Here is a 21046-nt window from a genome sequence, read left to right on the forward strand (position 1 = left end):
ACTACTTAGCATTTTAAGGATTTTTGTACACAGGTGCTGATATGGATACATGTTCTGAAATGTGAACACAGTTAGCTTTAAATATAAATGTGGTGATTAAAATTAAACGTGTAGAGAGCTAAAGTGCATGGAAAAAATAAAATAAAATAAAGATTAAATAATACAAATTAATACACAAATTTGCTGCTGCACAGGATTCTCACAAACATAACAATAAATGTGTCTGTACAAAAACAGAAAACATTTTAAGATATTCACAAATGCAACTTGACTGATAAAACGCTTAATTTGTAATCTTAAAATAGGTTTCAGAAACTTTTCTATATGTAACACTGTCTTTTGTAAGCATGGGAGAATTTCCTGTGACCGAACTCAATTCAAATACTAATTTTCATTAAAAAAAAAAAGGACAATGATAAACGATACTGGATGAGCAACTGTGAGTGCGGACACATAAATGAAGCAAAAACTGCGACATGGGATTTTTTTTCCTACACTTTTGAAAGAGCAGACACACGCCCTCGAGTCATATCAGTCGGCCAAGCCCAGTTCATATCAATCTAAGTTGTGGTGGGAACACTGACTGTACAAACTGGGTGGGAAGTGATGTAGCATACTTGATTAAAGTCTGTCAGGCGTCAGGGAAGTGGCGAACACGACAAGAACGAAATGCGAAATAAGACCAGAGGTGAAAGTAAAGACGGCTTTACTTTCAAAATAAAAGGCTGGCGTTGAAAGAATAATTTTAATTAATCTAACAGGAGAACCCGTATAAATAGAGATACCACGAATTTAATGAATTGAAATTAGAAAAAAAATACGTATTTAATGAAACGTATATAAAGATCTATATAAACTTTAACAATTCGGACTATTAATGTGAACGAATTTATCTTACATTTTCAAACTTATAGTTCAGCATTTCATTAACCTATTTAATATAACTGCATTTAAAAAATAATAATAATAATTTCTGTGACTTGCCGAACGTAAACAGTAACCGTTCCTTTTATTTTGGAGGTATTAAGCGGAAGTTGTGTGTTCTGTGTTGACTAGCTTGTCGCCTGTGAAGGAATGGGGATGGAGGCGAAGTACGTTTTAGAAACAAACCCGTTTCAAACACTCCTCGGGGTCAGTCGCAGCGTGTCACTCTGCTGTCGGCATGTTTCATTTGTTTTTTAACGGCGGAGAAGCAACGTTTCCGTGATGGCTACCACCGCAGCACAGGCGTCTCCGCGGCGGCCGCTCTGAAAAGTTAAGGACCAAAGTTTGACCAAGGAGTTTCTTCACCGACACTTTTCCCTGTTATCACTAGAAACCGACCCCACCACCATGGCACGCTCTGCGTATGTCTGGATTTGGGCATTTGCTTTCAGTTTGAACGTCGCACTGTCCGAGTGTTACTTTTCCATACCGCTTAAAATATACCCGGGGAAGTACAATTTATCCTCGGGTGTGAATCTGACGTCTCTTCGGCGAGTGGCGTTGGCGGCCGATGGGAACGGCCTCTCTCTGGCCTCTGACCCCACAGGGACGGTGAACTTTCTGGACATGGTGGATAACTTGCAGGGAGACTCTGGGAGAGGATACTACATACAGATGTCCATTGGCACGCCTGGTCAACAGGTACCGTATTAATCACTGTGTGTTACTTTACAACAGATGTTTTCTTTAAAAGGAGTTGGGAAGTTGGGGGAATTGAACGCATCACTTTCTTTGGCCTGCCTTTTAGTCTCGGATTTTAAACAGGCTTATTTGTTACGTTCAGGCATTGATGGCTGATTGTCAACAGAGACAGGGCTTTCATTATACCATGCGATCAACTGAAGGTGCTGAAGGTGTGCTGGTTTCACCCTTCACCCGGAGGCCTTCACTTCCTACCTGTGTGTGTGCTAGATGTATTAATTCCATCTACACGCATTTGCCACAAATATTAGGTACAACCAATGAACATGAATGCATTCTAATGCAACAATCCTGCACTAAATCCTTCTCCGTGAGTGATAAGGTTAAGGTGGTCGTTCAATTGTGTGATCATTTTTGGGAGATGTAGTCTGTGGTGCTGTTAAATAGTATTGAATTAAACATTAAATGAATAACTACAAACCAATCCCTTTGACATAATTTAAATAATGAATTAAGATGTGTGAGATCCAGGGATCCAGGGTAACAACACAACAAGATCATTGTGTTGAGTCAAAAAGATGGTAATTGAACTCATTTTGGAGGATGTAGTTTGTGGTGCTGTTAAACTGGATGAATTACACATAAAAGTGCTTCTGTTATGTAGTTCAGCCTTTATTTGGATGCATTTGTTTACATCAGTGTATCTAAACAATTGCCAAGTGAGCGAATATACAAACTAAGTTTGAATTTAGCCCGACAGCAGGAAAGATAAGCCTGGAATACTTTAGTATGAAATGAAATCAGCTGGTTATTTCCAGGCCCGCCTGGGACCCTAAAGGAGGATTGGTATGGTGTCTGTGGGGTGCTGCTGTCTCTACAGCCTAGGGGTCTGTAGGTAGACTAAAGCCCCGCTCACATGCACTCACATGATGCTGCCTGTGAGGACCAGTGTTTCTTACCAGGCAGCTGACTGGGATTACGAGGCTCCCAGGGAGAAAGCCCCAGAGTTGTACAAAACAGCACTAACCCTGGCTCAGGCATGTTTCCTTCTGGTTGCACAGAAACTCAGAGACCAAGACCACGTCGGTGATTAAGAGGTAGTAAATCGAACCTGTTGTTATCAAAAACACACAAGCCTTTAAGGGTTGCCAGTGAGTCTCAAGTAGACGCGTTTGAAACGGGGCTTAAACCAAAGGTGAGTTATCTCATTAGGAAGCTGACCTGTTGCACCCAGGGCCTCTCAAGTTAAACAGATCAGGGCTTTTAAGAGTCTTCGGTGGCACGGCTCAGTTTCTCAGGCTCATGGAGGCTAATCCGTGCGGCCTGGTGCATCGCTGCCCTGTGTCTACCTGCCGCGAGGACAACATTGCGACAGAGTACACTTCCCACATTTTACAAAGAGTCCAAAGTTGCATTTAAGGAGATTTACTTATTATCTGTTGTCATGATTGATCACCACAGTGGAAGGTTTTGCTTAAGTGGGGAAACTCCTTGAATAAATAACAATAGATTTACAGCATTATCACGAGGCTCTTACATTTGGTAACACCCGGGAGATAAAATTATTTAAAATGGGTAACCTATACATATTATGTATAAAGCAAATCAGCTATCACATTGTCCATATACGATCAGTTTCAAACTTGTAAACACCTGAGTGTCTAGGAATTTGTATCGTTTGTTCTTCAAGATACTTGGAGTGTATTATGAGCCATTTAAACATTTAGGTTCTGTGCATAACTACTAATCTGACCCATGTATTCATTACTTGAGCTATTAATCTCTTTATAAGTTGGATATTAATGTCCACGTAAACAGCAACTGTAACTTAACAGTAGAAAAAGCCACACACCAGTAACCCTAACAATAGATGAGTTCCAGTAAGCGCCCTGGTAAACCCCCGTAGAGAACCTTATATGGCCAGCAGCAGTTATAAAGTCATTAGTCAGGTCTACGTGTTTACCTGCGCTGACAGAAGACAGCTGTGGAACCTGTTTAGGATGAGTGTTAAGTAACGTCCTCCACTGTAATCCAATAGGACCCATTTGCCTAAACTATCACCACCATGTAAATGCTTAACTAAACTCTGAGGAGGTTCACTGTTGTGAAGCGAGAAATGTCAGCAGTGACAGCTCCAGGAAAAGAAGAACCAAAAAGTTTTGAAATCTATGCAATTAAAGACACTGTATAAAACGCCAACGCCACAGGCTTGTTTAAAGACTTGCTGAAGCACCATGGAATGGAGCGCATCCTGACAAATGCGCTATTTTTGTTGCTTAAAAGACGGGAAAACGATTGGCCTCCGCATCGTCAAGTACTTACGGTTGTGGGATCAAGACAAAGAAGAAACCCAAGAAGTACACACTGATGTGAATACATTATTTCATGAACCAACAGTATTTTTAACCCATGGGTGATTCTTTAGAGGGGAAATATGTCACAGTGTATGCATCAGTTGTGTGTGATTAGGGAGTGAGCTTGTGATGACAACATGTGAAGTCGATGGCTGGCGTCTCGAAGTCGCAGCGGCTAACATTTTAGTAAGCTAACGGCTGTGTAACTAAGGCACACTGAAAGGATGAGGCTGTTGTGAGTATTAACACATTGTCCAGACGTACTATTAGCCTGGAAGCAGGCCTCACTCCCCCTCACTCACAAAATCTTTGCGATGATGGGCAGAAGAGCCACATACATGGCATCTCATCGCTGAGTTGAATGTGCACAGAACGGTACAGACAGACCGTGCTTCAAAACACTGTAGATCACATCTTCTAGGAGTCTTGGGATTTGATGGGATTATAATACACAATAAAGATGGACAGAACAGTTCCACCACCTTTTGATAGCCCTCCTCTAACACTCAGGCCATTACACTCATGTCCTCTGTGCATAATTACAGTGAAACCTTTGCATCAGTTATTCATGCCAGCGGAGCTCAATCCACTTTGGTTCAGATTGGTTATGCGGTGCCAAAATGTCCTGTAACTCAATACTATTGAGTTATACTCTCAATATTATCCTAACTAAATGATGATGTGATTACAGGGCCGTGGTGTTAAATGAGGCGCTATTCAAATCAGCCTCTAATTGCCACATCTGTTAGCACGCGGCACAGCCAGGCTGAGGTGTCGGCTGGAGAGCCTCACATCAGCTAATTGGTACAAACAGGTAGCAGATGCACGCCGCCGCCGCGGAGCCTCTGCCAATTAGACAGTGAACGCTCAACTGCGGGCTGCCACAGCGGGGGGAAGAGCTTAGCCCGAGGCTCAGGAGCTGAGCTAAGTGAGGACTGTGTGACTAGAAAAAGATAGGTCGTGTGGGGATAGGGAAAGGCCCTCGCCGTCCCCACCCCGCCCCTCTTCCTCACCACAAGGTTCCAGTATTTTCCAGTCTGGCCTGTTTGGCTCGTTCGGGCCTTGTGTGCGTGGACCGCTGCCATCTGTAAGTGGGCAGAGGGGTTTTAGATGGCACGCTGACAGTGGCGGGACCACGGCCAGGCCAGCGAGGAGGAACTGATAAGCCTGACTCCTACAGACAGGCCAGCATGCGCTGACCAACCGGTCGGTCATGACACATCGTTGATAACGACCGAGTAGTTTCATAATGGCTAAACGCACACCTGACAGCGACTACGAGGAATTATTTCTGGTTCCTGAGCCAACGGTGCAGTATAATCACCAGCAGGTGTGCTCGGCCAATGGGCTTGAGGAGCAAAGTATGTGGAAGAGGATTCTTTTACATAACTTCCTGCTGTTGCGGTCTGCTGAAAAATCAAGCAGTGAGGGCGCCATGATGATCGATTGTTTATTTTGCAGCCGAGCATGCTGAATAAACACATCATAATAACTCACAGAGTGTCATGTGACACCCCCCAAAGGCAAACGCCTGCGTGTATAGACGTCTTTGTTTGCCAGCAGGTGGCTGGCAGCGAGTTCTTTGTAGCGCGCGTTAAAATGACCCCCGCTCAGTCGTGGAAGTGACGGAAGTTAGCTGCCGGCTAATTAGTTCCTCCTTGTTGAGCTGATGCATGGAAGACAACATTATCTCTGTTTGCTGGTCAGCTGCTGTGTGTTCACATGACGTGTTCCGGGATAGCTGTATGGGTCATGCGTGGCCGACAGCATGTTGGACTCATGCATCCCACATTAGAGAGTGATTATGCCAGAGGTGCATTTGTGATTTTAACACAATGACAACCGGTGTGTGTCAATGTGCAGAATCTTTACAGAGCTCAGTTTAATTTAATAGTCCCCAAATGAGTTAAAATACATTATATAATGGTAGTTCTTTTGTTTTTGAAATTCTCCAACCACAAAAAAAAACACACGAAACATAGTTAGGTTTGTGATAATGTCCGATATGCATCTTTTACATTTTGTGTTCCTTTTAAAAATCTTACATTTCCATCTCCACACCGTCTTAGTTCCAACCAGCCGTTTTCGGGCGATATCTTGTTTAATTTACCTCAGTTGCCCTCCTTTAAAACAACACCTCTAAGTTTCCTTATCGTGTGTCCCTGTGTTGTCATTTCTACTGTGTGACTCGAGTGTTGTCTGGCCTGTAAACTGATAACTCTATTGTTTGTCAAAGCAAACTCTGCCCTGTGTTTTTCAGCTGAACATCCTGGTCGATACAGGCAGCAGTAACTTCGCAGTGGCTGCGGCTCCACACCCATTTATTACTCACTACTTTGACACTGCAAGGTGAGTGGCTGCAGCACGGAAACTTAACACACAAACTCTGGAAAATGTGCAGTGAGTGCTGAGTCTCACAGTCTGTCATGGCTATAGTGTATCAGAGAAGTAAAGCATTTGCCTTTTACACTCGTGCCTGAGTTACATAATCTCTAGTGATTTGAAGGTTGTGTTATTTTACATAGTCCTGATGCTAATCTGTGTACCTGCCACCATGTGTTTAGTTCCAGTACCTACCAGTCAGCTGGTCGGGGTGTATCTGTGAGGTACACCCAAGGCAACTGGGAGGGAGAACTGGGCGTCGACAACGTCTCCCTCCCCAAAGGCCCGAATGGCACCATCTCCATCAACATCGCTGCCATCCTGACGTCTGATGGCTTCTTCCTCCCTGGGATCAACTGGCAGGGCATCCTGGGACTGGCCTATCCCATGCTGGCACGGGTGAGAGCCAAAGGTTCCAGCTTAGTCTTTCTATAGGTCACACCGAAAGAGTAAACTCCCTTTTAAGTCGATGGCCATTTTTTGCCCAACACAATTTGAGAAAATTCTGCAATGCACAGTAACATTGGTGAAGATTGCAATGACAATATAACTTTTAACTGATTAATAATGATGATTAATAATTGCATTCTTAGCCTAGCTACCCTCACCCCCAAACTGACACTACTTGATCTGATGGATTAGCTTGTCCTCATCTGATTGGCCAGATGGTGCGATTGCCCGAGGCTCCCTCTGATAGGTCACATATTTTGCACAAGTATTTTGCAAGTTCCTGTCACGATGATGTAAAAAGTACGTCTCATTTCTCAGTGCTACTGTAATTCTACAAATCTACAAATTCTGTTTTAAATTTCAAACGTTGCATGTGGAATTGTATTTATTTTCATTGGATTTTAATTCCCTCAAGACACATAATTCATTGTCTTGTTTACTCAAAAACTTGTGTAAGTTTTACATGTAGCTCAGCATTCAATGGATGGAAACTATCCATTCCAAAATAAATTAAAAGCCGTATTAAAAAAAAAAAAAAAAAAAAATAGACTTGGACTTGATTTGCTTAAAATCTGCTTTTATCAGACAAATCTAACTGTGCTGCATAACTTCCTACTGACCCACATTTCTTTTACTGCACTGAATAACTTGAATCTCAGTTCTTATCTCTGTGTAGTCATGGACATTTCACATGACGACAGAAAAAAAAAAAAAGGTGTGATGCTTTTGCATAATAATTTCCAGTTTAACTTACTTGTGTTGCTTTAATCTGTAATAGCTTAGCTATAGCTATAGCTCTGCTACTCTGAGCATGACTTCAATGAATGTGCTGTTGTTTCGAGGAAATGAACATCCTGTTTATGCGTGAAATCTGACAGCAGCACAAAACCAAGGTGCTTCGTGTCGTGTCAACTTTCTTAAACGCGCTAGTGTAGCGTTGATGGGACGGGAGTGACGTCTGCGCTGACAGGCACAATGCGTTCTTTCATTCGGTGCTGACTACAGCAACCTTTGGGATCAAAATGCCAGCGATGGAGGGGCAGATATGCTCACACTGACTACTTTGTGTTGCTGGTGTCTCCTGAGTGTTCGGGCTAAACTTGCCTGAGGGCTGTTTGTCATGCGTGACACGATAACAACACTAGCGGGGAAAACTATCTGACAAAAACTAGAAAACATAATTTAGTCAAAGGGGCAGACGTCTGTCTAATACCATACGTACCAGTCCACACTGCTTAGTATAGGAATTAATGTTTGTGTCACTATTGGTCAGAACTTAGCAGGACAGGGTAGGGTATATATAGGATATATTAGGCAGCAAACAAGTTGATGTGTAGGAAAAATGTGCAAGTGGAAGGATTTGAGCAATTTCGATGGCTGGACAGCTGGGTCACAGCATCTCCAAAGCTGCAGCTTTTGCGGGGAGTTCCTGGTCTGCAGTGGTGAAAACCTATTAAAGTGAGGAAAAGCAGTTAGCTGATGACAGGGTCATGATCTGTATGTGGAGCGATTCTACAGACGACTTAAGCTCAAAATGCTGAAAAAGGTCACACTGGTTCTCATAGAAAGGTGTCACAACACACGGTGCATCACAGTTTGTTTTTTTATGGGGCCGTGTAGCTGCAGACTAGTCAGGGTCCCCACTGTCCTACCGTTGGAGTCATGATTACTGTCTTAGTTTATGTCTCTCAGTGTTTCTATACAGGATATTTGAGAAGAATCCATCACAAACTGTGTTTTTCATCCACTTTTATATTGTGTGTCTCTGTGTCATTGGTTTTCTATGAAGTGAGGAAGAGAACATAAATGTAGACCAGATTTACTCCAGGCTTAAAATATAAATACAAAGATCAGCACAATTAATTCCATTAATGAGCACAGGTTAATGATTACACATCTCTCTCGTCTCGTCTCTCAACCAGCCTGACTCGTCAGTGGAGCCCTTCTTCAACTCTGTGGTGAAACAGCTGGGAATTCCAGACATCTTTTCCCTCCAGATGTGCGGCGCTGGACTGTCAGCCAGCAGTACGACCGACCCTCCGGGTGGCAGTCTTGTGAGTAGTCAGGAGGGGCTGCGTGGGGAGGAGTTTGATGAGAAAAACATACTGAATGAGGTTTGATTGTAAAGTTTGCTGGACGTTTTTTACACATCATGTGATCCTGAACGTATTTTGCAAGTGGTTAAGTCATACGGAAGCACCGAAATAGAACGGAGGACTCTTCTGATGAGAATAAATGAAATCCTTCTTTAGGTGAATGAGACAGAGCAGGACACATAATGGCTGGTATCCTCTTTGTCCGTGTGTTTCCCCGCTGGAAGCCGGTCCGGTTAGACTGGAGCTAATTAAGCTAAGATAGCATCCTGCTGAGAGCAGGTCTGTCGCTGTTACATGTACAACCTCCGTGCCTCGCTCGCTGCCTCTCCATCATGTGACCCATTGATACGGACAGATGGACGCGATGGCAGGGTGCTTGTGTGTGCATGTGTGTTTACCGACGGTGGTCTGCCAGACTGTGGCCAGAAAAATAAACCCTTGCTCAAGTGTTAGTCTATGTCACATTTGACCTGGAGAATTGTTTCTTGTTTCTTCTTAGATAATGGGTGGGGCTGAACCAACTCTGTATCGGGGGTCGGTGTGGTACACCCCCATAATAGAGGAGTGGTACTACCAAGTGGAGGTTTTGAAGCTGGAGGTTGGAGACCAGAATCTGGATCTGGACTGCAGAGAGGTGAGCTTCCAACTCTGTGTTACTTTTCTAATACACCAGGAAATGTTACCTGTAAGTAATGAACTCACCTTTCTGGTTCTACAGTGAAAACTAACATTCATTCTTGGTAAGATTGCGTCAAAGCTAAAACCCGGAAATTAACTAGAGTAGTGCCAAAGAAAGGAATCCAGTTTGCCTTCTTCTGAATGAACATCCTCATTTTATTGTTCTTTGTTTGTTTCCATTGTCCTGTACTGCAGGGAAAAAAAAAATTCCTACCGCCCTTCACTCTCTCCCTCTTTCTTTCTCTCAGTACAACATGGATAAAGCTATAGTTGACAGTGGGACGACACTGCTGCGACTTCCTGTCAACGTCTTCAATGCGGTGGTAGAAGCCATCACTCGCAGCTCTCTGGTACGCTGCCTTCTCTCCACAGACAATGATGAAACATGTTGTCAGAGCAAAGAGATGCAGGGAGGATAGCACACACTCACTGCTCAAGGACGTAGTAGCTTTAAGTGGAAGCATCAGGAGTGTTTCTACTATTAAAAAATATACACGCGAGTGTTCTCCTTGTCTTTGTTTATTTACCATTCTGCTTCACGCGTTTTTTTTTCACCTTTTGGAACAGTCCTCAAGGTTAATTTGAACTTGGAAGCAACACTTTTCAAATTAAAGTGCCCACATCCTTGAAGATGAATCCCAAGTGTGTAAATGAAAGAGAACATCAAAACCTGTTTTGGTGCAGCGTTGACCTTCTGTTCAAGTCTTTTCATCTCTGCCTGTCTCCCTCCGTCTCTCTTCTTTTTCTCTTTTTGAATCAGATCCAAGATTTTTCTTCAGGGTTCTGGGATGGCACCAAGCTTGCATGCTGGATGAAGGGAGAGACCCCGTGGAGGTTTTTCCCCAAGCTGTCCATCTACCTGAGGGCCACGAACACCAGCCAGTCGTTCCGCATCACAATCCTGCCTCAGGTACACCGACACAAAAACAATCTTCCGTCCAGCTAGGACACACTCACTCATTCCTTGTCGTCTCGCAGCTGTACATCCAGCCAATCATGGACGTGGACAGCACGCTGGACTGCTTCCGATTCGGAGTATCCTCGTCGGCTAACGGCCTGGTGATCGGCGCTACGGTCATGGAGGGCTTCTACGTCGTGTTTGACCGCGCTCAGCGCAGACTGGGCTTCGCGCTCAGCAGCTGTGCAGGTGAGGATTCAAGCAGGTTGTGGAGAAGAGCTGACTGCATAACAGTGTTAAACAGTCTCCCTACAGCTGGATATGAGCATCTTAAACTCAATTTAAACTCACACTTTAAACTCACACTTTTATTGTGTGCATCCATATCTGAGCTTGATCATTCACACCAGGAAAGCCTGACAGTAAGGAGATGTGATGGTCGTCATCATGTCTTCTGAAATCATCACAACATTTTATCATAGTGACTCAAACTCACAGTATAAACATTACAAAAATACAATAGGAGTCATTCTAAGGAATATTGAAATGAAATAAACTAAAAATGAAATAAATGCAATAAAGACAGTTTAAATTGAGTTAGCATGTCTAAAAAGATGTTTTGTGCATCAGCTGATCAGCTACATTCATTTAATCCATTCATTTTTACACCTATTACGACGAGTGACTTGAGCAACATTTCAACAGCGACTCAACAAAGTTGTGGCTGTCCTCTTGGCTTTTTCCTTACACAGCATTTGTAGTGTGAACACAGCATTCTAGTTGTTCAGAGCTGGTTATAGAATCAGGACATCGTCAGCAAAGTGACATCCATCTGCAGCAGAAGTTTCTGATGAGAAGGGAAAACACGTGTCCAGATGTCTATAGATTGGTTACTTATTAACACTTTCAGGTCCACTGACCAACACCTTGATACAATATCCTGTTAACAGTGACCTCAGCAGTAAAGGTTAAACTCTAAGCAGTGGAATGTCTCTGTAGTTCTGTGCAAACATGAGTTTGGGCAAAGCTTCCCGCTCACATCTTAAAGGACAAAGATCACTTTTGTTTGGTATGAAGCAGATGTAGGCTGAAGGTTAAGGATGCAGACTTGTGACAGAGTTCCCAGCTTTTTAATTCCTGAGCTGGCTGGTAAAATCCAGACAGAAATTCAAGTACTGATGAGGAAAACAAATCATTTCAGCTTCTAATATTTACTCGGGCGATGGTGCCAGTGTTACAACTACGCGTCTTTTAAGAAGCTGTTACAGTTGATCACTTTGTAAAAGGCTTTTTTCATTATCACCAAAGCGTAAACTATCAAAACTCAAATCCATGATCTCAGAGGACTGATGTTATAAAAAATGTTTCAGATGCATTATCATTATTATTATTGATTTTGGGCCCTTGAGACCCTAATAAATAATGGTTATTTAAAGTAGTTGCATTGATTCTGATTCTGATATTTGTACTTTCCCGTTCATTAGAAACAATTGAAAACAAATGCATTCTAATATAACTGCCCTGCACTAAATCTTAGTGTTGTGACTCTTCTAATGTTCGGCTTTTGTTGAAATGGCATCACAACACTAACCCTGATCATTTTGGTGGATGTGGTGCTTTTAAACTAGTTGAGTTACTAGTGTTTCCATTATTTTTTTTAAGCCCAGTGACTGAAGATAGAGTTAGAGTAAAAAAAATTGAGTAAAAAAAAAAAAAAAAATAGATGTCTCAGTACAATACAATTCAATAGTATTACAAACCACAGCTCTGTTATTTGAACACAGAACCTTCATGAAGATGAGATTGAGCTCAGGACTATTACGTTAGAACTTTTCCCCTAATGAACTGACAAATGACGGTTATCAATATTGCTGCAGTGCTTTCTGACTGAGCCAATCAGAAAATGAACTCTGCATCTGTCTGTCGTGCATTTCTCTTCAGTGAGTGGTGGGGTGGCTCTGTCGGAGATCGCGGGACCTTTCTCGGCAGCGGACGTGGCGTCCAACTGCTCCGGCGGAGTGCTGCGGGAGCCTCTCCTGTGGGTGATCTCCTACACCCTGATGGCGGTGTGCGCCCTGATCCTCCTCATCCTCCTGCTCCTGCTGATCCTGCCCTGCAGACGCAGAGACGGCTCCGGGGAGATCACGGACGAGTCCTCGCTGGTCCGCCACCGCATCAAGTGACTGAGAGGAATCGGACGGGCGAGCGAGCGGGGGGACAGCGAGCGGAGCCCGTCCACGGCTGTGGGGAAGGGGGTGAGGGTCGGCCTGCACCGACCGGTGACGCTCGGATCTCAGCATCTGACCGACTTCAGACTGCACTCGTCAGCTTGGCCCATGGAGGCAGACAAACGGACAGATCCGCTGCCTCTCAAAGGGAATACCCACGCCCAAAACCCTTCATAACACAGCTGTTGATAGTGAATTTATGGTTCCACTGTCTCAACCTCACTGATAATTAGTCCATGTACGTGGATGCTTTAACACAGAGAAAGACATTGAAGGAGAGGTGCAGTTTGTCCTCCGACCATCGCTTTTCATGACAATTAGTAACGGCTGATATTAGCTTTTCCTCAGCTGGATAGACCCCGATGCTAACAGTATTGCCGCCTGTAGCTACATGAACTATAATAGAAACTCTCTTTGAGGGTATTCTGGGATATCTCAGAAAGGTGAACCAAACAATGAAACAGCTGATTACAAATCATAAGTGAATAAGAAATGTGGAGTGTCTTTCTTGCAGACAGTCACAGGACAGTGGAGGAACATGCACAAAACCGACGTCATCTCCTGGTTGTTATGAACTTCTAAGGGCATGCACCTCATTTAAAAGTGCCTGTAGAGGTTGATCATTTGCAGCCAACCAATCTGCGCTTAAGTTTATTTTTAAAATCGATTGCCAATCAGTGCCTTCTTATATTCTTCAGTGACCTCTGAAGTTGAGGGGAAAAGCTGCTCAGATATTCGCTGTTAATAGTTACACACATGTTTACAGTGTCCGTAGTGCCTCCCGGTGTCACGGCGAAGACAAATAGCCCCAGCAGTTTGAGGCTCACTCTGCTGAATTGCACTTTGTTTCTGAAGTCGATCAAAAACAAAGCGACGGATCAATATTTCTCCGTGGTGTGATTTGTTGTATTTACGTCATTTTACTAATTCTGTTGAGGTTTGTATTTGAATCTCATTGACTGTGACTGTATCATTGTCGTTGCAGATCTTTGCTTTTAAGACTTAATGTTCTGGGGAGTTTACGCTGCACGTTTTATACCAATCAATCACTAAATTAGAAGCCAAAGGATTTCTGAAACTGACACAAACACCTTCTGGGTGTCTTTATACTACAGCTAACTTTCTAGCAAAGCTGACTGATCTGTCGGCAATAAAATATATATATATATATATGTTACTGGTGCCGTTTTTACTGCGCAGCACAATCAGTCTGTTATTTTGCTTTGAGAAGAATGACCCAAGCTGCACTAATATGTCTGCCAAAATTTAAACTTGTAAAATAGTTAAATTAAAGGTACACTTGAATCTTTGAATGTTCACCTATTTATAAGTTTATTTGTTCTGTGCCAAATTTCTACTCGTGCTGTAAATAAAAGGACCTGTGACAAATCAGAGGCGTTTTATACGAATAAATATTTGGTGAGCGCGCGGGACCTACCTGAGCGACGTGCTGTGTTGACACATGTCTGTGAAGGTGGACAGCTGAATCCTGGACCGCCCTTCCGGCCAGGATTCAGCTGTCCACCTACGCCTGAAGGACAAGGGACACTCTTTTGAGGATTTTGCTTCAGAGACGGATGAGAAGTAAAGGAAGTCATTCACGTCACAGTGGGAAACCCGCCTCTGAACAGGGGACGTGGGTTGAGATATAATTTGAGCACTTTTCAACACAGTCTTAACGTCTGTCCCCAAAACAAATTCCTCCAATAAGTTTTTTATTTTACAGACTCTAGTGTTTCAGGTGGGAACCACCCACAGATGTTCCCGTTTCGACCCAAACTCCCCACCAGTCCTTTAGAACTGAAGAAGCTACTTGGATGATGGCGAAATGTCTTCAAGAAACCTCAAACCAACCTAGTTGGTGCACTTCACTGAATCGCTCAAATGAACTGTCACTGTTAATTACAAAGAAGTCTTTAATCATATGCTGCGTATGTACAAGTGAATTAAACACATTCAGTAGCCATGTCGAAACAAAAACAGGACAATAGGAAGACGTCATTTCAGCTTAAATCTGGACTGTGCTGCTGCTCAGTTAGCAAAACGCAGACACAAATTATGAAAAAAAAAAAAAAAGAAAAATAAACAGCAGTCATGTCATGTAGGGAATAAGTTAGATACCACACACATTTATCTCATATTGTTCAGCTTCCGTCCTCTCATCAGTCATCTTGATGTTTCTGTAAACAGGACAAAGGAAATATAATTTGTATTTTGGTCCATGGAGTATTTTGTGTGTATGAACATTATTCTACATGTGCATTTTAATAAACAACTGATAACGTACTCATTACAATATGAAAAGATAATTCATTTTAATGATCAGACTATTGGAGCTGCTAATATCGTGTTGATTAATGATCATGTAACTGGAGATATTATTGTGTTTATTTAAATGTCGTCCCATCAAACCAAGCCAAGCTTCTTGATTTTCTCCAGACCTTGAAACCAAAGGAGGCCGAAGACCAATTAAACATAATGTCAGGGCATGGATTACCCTTTTGACTTGTCAAACAGCTCAGTAAATAAGATTAACCACACACAACGCCATTAAAATCCTGACTTGCATCCAGGCCCTGCTGTGCCTCAGACGTACTGTACGTGTCATTACTTCAACATCTGTCAAGCTGTACCACTTAGAGCGCCACATGAGCGGACCGTCTTATTATGTCTGGTCCTCCCAGGAGATTAAATCAAACACAAGGAATTATTTGTACATGAAATGACACAGCGTGGCACTGAACCAGACCGAGTAAGAGCCCAGTCTCTATATGCAATAGTGGAGTTATTACCTTCATCTGACGGTGGATCCAGTCCAGGGCGGATGGGACGTTTTGGTAAACGCCTGGTTTGTCCGGCCCAGTGCAGTGCTCCTCCCAAATATCGCTACCGAGGAGCCACCACACTCCATCCTTCATGGACACCAGAGGGCCGCCACTGTCGGTCTGAGACAAAACACGGGTCGAACTGAACAAACTGGTAAACTACGCGTTATGGCTGATGCTTGCTACTGATCCAGGGCTTTACGGTGAGTTAGAGTTGCAGTGCAAAGACTCAAAAATTTGATTCATTTAGTTTGAGAAGCACACTTCATCTTCATCTAACTTTCTCTCCCCTCCTCCTCCATCTTCTTAGGAGTGTCTGTGACCTCTGACCTGTGGAACTCCTGGAGTCTCCATGGCCTGTAGTTATCCACCCCTACCTGCATATGATTCCTCGTATATTCAGTCATTACAGTAATAGACCTAGTGCTGAATACTAATATTCATTCAGATTCTACAAGTTCGCTTTAGTCAGATGTATGTATCTGTGACAGAAGGAGGTTTATCTTGTTTCTCCTGCTCTTCTCTCTTATTTTTCTGTTTCTACCCGGCTGGCCTTCGGCAGATGGGTCCCTCCATATGAGCTGGGTTCTGCTCAAGGTTTCTTCCTATTAACAGGGAGTTTTTCCTTGCCAGCGTCGCCTTAGTGCTCGCCCTGAAGGTGTCAGTCCGTGTCAGTGTTGAAAAGCGCCTTGACACAATTTGTATTGTTACTGAAGCTGTACAAATAAAATGGAATTGAACCGAATTTAATTTATGAACATTTTTTGGGGGATTTCTAAGGTCAATGAGAATCACTGAATGCTCTAAATAAAACATTATTTCACAGTCAGCTGCCTCCTCCTCCTCCTCCTCCTCCTCCTCCTCCTCCGCTCTAACTTTACATTCATTGTTGACTGTCTAAATGGTTTGTTATAAGTCGCCAAACGGGAAGGCTTATTTAAAGCTGCAGAGGACAGTCCTCTTCTTGTTTGACTGCGCCGCAAAGCAAAGTTACATAAAAGCGTGGAAATGCTTTGAATTCTTTTATGAGCAGAAACCGATTTTTATGAATGATGTGTTTGTGCTAGAGTAACTTAAATATTATATATTTGATTACACGGCTCAACAGGATCAGTTGGGCCTGGGATCAGAGAATGTGTTTACAGATGAAGTATATTAACCCAGGCTGCAGAGGACCAGCAGTGTGTATCATGTCATTGTTCATTTTAGATATGTGGTATTTTAATGCCACGTGATGCATCGGTCTTACATGGCACATGCTGTCTCCCGCATCCATCGCTTTGGTGCAAAACATGTCGTGTGATATCTTGCCACTGTAACCCATGGAAGAGTTGCACGTTGCGGTGTCTACGATGGAGACCTGGGCCTCCGTCAGGTGCAGAGAGGTATTGTCTGTCAAAGAAAATGAAAGACCACTTTTAGGCTTTGGCAGAGCAACATATTATATGGAATTAGAGTCAAAGCCAGTGGGTGCAGAGCGTTTGTGCCATCTAGTGGTTGCATTGAGAAGCATTTCCCAGTTTCATGCATTCACTCGTGAATTTCCACTGAGCATGCTGCTCTCCACCACACTACGACACCACGTGATTTTCTCACCTCACCTTTTAGACTAAACCGTGTTATCCAGTACGTTTGAAAAGAGGTGACGTTGAGGCCAACGTTTGGGAGGCACACTGGCTTGATATTATTGGAAGCTACCGAAGAAAAGAACAGGGATTAGTTATTACAGAAGGAAAAGCAATGCAGTGACAGTTCATTAGGAACACTTTACTAAAACACTCACAACAGTCCTGCAATGCACCCTACCTTGTATATTGTTATTTTGTCTATGGGCTACATGCAATACACACTCATCTGCAAATTCATTAGGTACTGAAAATGAATGCACCCTAATGTAACATAGACTATACTACTGTTCAGTTTAAGGTGAAACTGTATCAGAAAGGTGGTAACTATATGATGACTTTGGAGGCGTTGCCACAATAATAAAACACGGTTCACAACACAAATCGATAGTTCTATAAACCACAAACTAATGCTGAATACCACAACCTTCATGAGCATGTGTGAACACATAGAGCAGGACCACTATATTAGAAGGGAAAAATGAATGAATTAACTTCTCTATTTAAAGAGAAACCGAATAATATAACTTTAAAAGTGGAAGCTTTAACTAATACCCAATAAACAGACCTCAGAGTTTATAGAAGAGCTATGTTATATTATGTTATTGACTAACCCACTATTTTTTTTTTTTATTATTATTCTGCTCGCAAAGAAATTATTTTTAAATGATGCAAAATGACAAACTTGTTTAATGTGTTCAAGTGTGCAGGATTCAGAGGCATCTATTCAGAGAAAGGAATATAGCTCTCATGATAACGTTTCACGATAATCTCCTTAACTGTTGAGCTTTATTGCTTAGAATGAGCCCTTTATGTCCTTTTCCACAGAGACCATGTTTCTATGGTAGCCCAGAATGGACATAACACTGACAGAGGGCATGGTCTGTTTTTTAAGCTGCTGAAGAAGAGATGTCAACCCTTTAACAAGGGGTTAACTTCACAGACCGCTGTGCTGTTCATTTAGTAAACGCGTGCGTTATTTAGCGCCCCTGTGTCTGCAAATTTATCCATAGGCACCTGTGACATCCAGAGGTTTTGAGAGCCTCACAAGAGCGATGTCATTCTCGCGCGTGTTGTTGTCGTAGCCCTCGTGTGCAATAATGCTGCTCACAGAGTAAGCAGGCTCGAACAGAGTGTTTAACGGAGTCACCGTCCCGGCATACACTGACCAGTGTCTAGGTTTGGAGTCCCTGCAGCGGCGAGAAATAGCAGAGGCTAACGTCAGGCTGGATCGCACCACAGCTTTAGGGATTGTGGCGGACGGGGGACTCACAGAGATACGCAGTGCGCTGCTGTTACTATCCAGTGGGGGGAGATGATGGCTCCTCCGCAGCGGTGAAAGCCGGCAACTTGGAGGCTGACCTGCCAAGGCCAGGAGCCCAGATAGGCCATGTGGTCCCCGGAGGCCATGGTCGAGTTCACCCCGCCCCGGCAGTCTGGAAATAAGACAAGTGTTAGAGAAGTTGCACTTGGGAGTCTGGTCTCGTCATGCTTGCAGTGTGTTCAGTAGCAAGGCCCTTTTTGAACAAACTTTTTAAATGTAATCATCGGCCGTAAAAACGTAGAGAACATAGGTGTGACTTCTTTTTATTGTTTAGGATACATAATAACATACCTGTACACTGCAGCGTCACCACGCTGTCGTTAGCACATGAATCGCTGTGGAGAGAGAGAACACTTTGGATTTAATACTGTTTCAATCGTTAGCATCTTACCTTGAACTCACCAGCTCACTCACCTGAGGTCAAGCTGCGTCAGAATGGATGCCTCAGGGTTGAAATCAGACTTCACCGCTAAGAATCCGCCATCTGACTCAGTCTTCTTCTGCTGGCCTGATTTAAAGTACGTGCTCCTTTCAAAGCCCAAAAAAGAAAAAAAAGGAATTTCATTTGCCCGCAGGCCCGTCACACATCAGCATTCGCTGGAGGACATTTTCAATCTCACCTGGTGAATCCGATGCCCTGACAGCTCGCTCTCCCCTGCTGGTCGGTCCAGCCGTGGGAGCAGACGGCCCTCCAGTCTCGAGTCCGACTGGAGTAGATCTGAAGCAGGAAACTGGAGCCTTGCAGCCTCACTGAGCACAAACACAAAGACATGACATTTTCTTACAAGTACGTGAAGAGGACAATCAATAACGTGATGGAAAGGCCTTCATGTTACCTCACTTAATCAAACCTCAGCCATGGTTAACAGTGTGTATAATGACTGCATCAACAGTATGAAGTGGAGAAGTAAAGCTATAAAGGCATTAAAGACTGTGTTTTATGTATTTCAATGTAAAAAGCAGTGCTTCAGTGGGTTGCATCCTGCGCTACTCGGCTGTTTACCGCAGTTGGCTTCGTCCTCGCCAGCAGGACAGTCCTTCACCCCGTCACACCACTGGGACTCCCACACACACCCCACATCCCCGCATTGCCTCCCGTGCATGCAGGATGAGGAATCTGAGGGACCAGGCAGACTGCTTGAGGTGTGATGTACAACAGAAAAACGAAAACTGAGCGGTGGAGACAAATCCTGCACTCACAGTAATAACCGAGGAGGATTCCGGCCAGCAGCAGGAGGAGCAGCAGGGAGATCACAGCAGCCACAGTGAACTTCACACAGCGCCGCTTCACATCTGACAGAACAACACACACACACACAGTCTGACTGGAAACACAGTCACACGCAGCTAAATTACCTACTAAATTAAACTACTGAAGGAATAAGATGCAGGAGAATGACTACCCTACACTGTGGAAGGTTCATTTTAAAGTTAATCCCATTTGATATTTATTCATTTGGCTTATTTAGGTTATAAAAAGATTAGTTCTGAGTCTGCATTAACATTTTTCTTTTGGCCACTTGTGAATACATCTATGTTAACATACTGTTTATTCTTAAAGCTACCTGTGTGTCGGAAAACTAAAGTCCTGCTTTCGCAAAATGACTCCACAAGATTTTATTTGTTGCACACATTCACGCACAGAAACAAACTCAAACAGCTTTACCCACATCAGTTTAAAAGAGCAGAGCATAACTAAAGTATAAAATGCATAAAAAAATAAAACAAATCCAGAGAGATTCACAGCCCAATTTACCCGGTGCAACAATTAGTGACGATTCAAAGCAGAGGGACGCATGAAATTCTCTTCCAAACTAGGCTCAGGAGTGAGAGGTGGTTTTAATATCAAAGTGGAATACCTTTGCCTTTAGGGACAGATGGGTGGACCTCAGGTGGGGGCTTCAGCATCACATGGTGAATGTACTGGGGTCTCACGTCTGATATGCTGGGAGGAGAAAGTTTCCACTTGTCGTGATCATCGAGGAAGCTGAGACCTGAGTCCACATGCTGTTGGTGAAGGAATGACAAAGAGAATGAAGTCTTCATACAACGGCTGACAAAAAATTATTTGAGGCTTTTTTCCTTTTAAATTGATATGTAGCTCAGAAAGATTAAACGTGCCAATAAAAAACACTTTTTTTCTTCAGTCACGTTTCAGCTACAAATAATGGATTTAAAATGAAAACTTACCAGCTTGTTGCTCATTTTTTTGTTTACCTAACTATATCCTGCAAAAAAAAAAATGTCCCGTGCTTATTAATAACCTCACATTCAAATATTCTGGCCGGTATGAGTGTCTGCAGCTATAAGAGAAATGCTTCACAGCTCTGTCCTCTGGAAACATTAAACAGTGACCTCCAGCATCTCCTCCTATACTCTGCCCGTCCCGCTCCGCTGTGATCAAATGAAGGGTTTGTATGAACGGCCACTCCTCTGCTTCAAGAGATTTGAAGTTTCCCTCCTGAGCACACAACAAGCACAATAAGGGCCGTTATCTACTCCAAACATGACTCTGGTGTCGTGAGCGAGGTGCGAATGCAGTGGAAAGGTACCGCGCTGC

General features: G+C 43.3%; 2 protein-coding genes across 2 annotated transcripts; one reads left to right on the forward strand and one right to left on the reverse strand.

Annotated features, from left to right (window-relative positions):
- Nucleotides 1-1040: 1040 nt before the first annotated feature.
- On the forward strand, nt 1041-14104 carry bace2 (beta-secretase 2). Its single transcript, XM_047593787.1, has 9 exons — nt 1041-1626; nt 6241-6329; nt 6545-6761; nt 8735-8866; nt 9408-9542; nt 9835-9936; nt 10347-10496; nt 10565-10733; nt 12426-14104. The coding sequence occupies exons 1-9, from the start codon at nt 1333-1335 to the stop codon at nt 12665-12667; spliced, it is 1530 nt and encodes a 509-aa protein (XP_047449743.1). The 5' UTR covers nt 1041-1332; the 3' UTR covers nt 12668-14104.
- Nucleotides 13711-21013, reverse strand: LOC125013282 (transmembrane protease serine 2-like). The gene is made up of 13 exons (XM_047593788.1): nt 20677-21013; nt 20346-20493; nt 19687-19779; nt 19490-19603; nt 19107-19236; nt 18901-19014; nt 18778-18821; nt 18436-18598; nt 18180-18352; nt 17139-17231; nt 16787-16929; nt 15505-15657; nt 13711-14892 (listed from the first exon to the last, which is right to left on the reverse strand). The coding sequence occupies exons 1-13, from the start codon at nt 20689-20691 to the stop codon at nt 14875-14877; spliced, it is 1401 nt and encodes a 466-aa protein (XP_047449744.1). The 5' UTR covers nt 20692-21013; the 3' UTR covers nt 13711-14874.
- Nucleotides 21014-21046: the final 33 nt, after the last annotated feature.

Source organism: Mugil cephalus, chromosome 9 (genome assembly GCF_022458985.1).
Source record: "Mugil cephalus isolate CIBA_MC_2020 chromosome 9, CIBA_Mcephalus_1.1, whole genome shotgun sequence".
Lineage (NCBI taxonomy): Eukaryota > Metazoa > Chordata > Actinopteri > Mugiliformes > Mugilidae > Mugil > Mugil cephalus.

Excerpts from the sequence above, each read along its gene's own strand:
- bace2 (XM_047593787.1), top strand. The coding sequence starts at position 1,333 with ATGGCACGCTCTGCGTATGTCTGGATTTGGGCATTTGCTTTCAGTTTG. Across the intron at positions 9,937-10,346 it reads CCATCACTCGCAGCTCTCTG|ATCCAAGATTTTTCTTCAGG; the intron begins GTACGCTGCCTT and ends TTTTTGAATCAG. Across the intron at positions 10,734-12,425 it reads CGCGCTCAGCAGCTGTGCAG|TGAGTGGTGGGGTGGCTCTG; the intron begins GTGAGGATTCAA and ends ATTTCTCTTCAG.
- LOC125013282 (XM_047593788.1), bottom strand. Across the intron at positions 19,015-19,106 it reads CAGGGCATCGGATTCACCAG|GAGCACGTACTTTAAATCAG; the intron begins GTGAGATTGAAA and ends GGGCTTTGAAAG. Across the intron at positions 18,822-18,900 it reads CTGACGCAGCTTGACCTCAG|CGATTCATGTGCTAACGACA; the intron begins GTGAGTGAGCTG and ends CTCTCTCCACAG.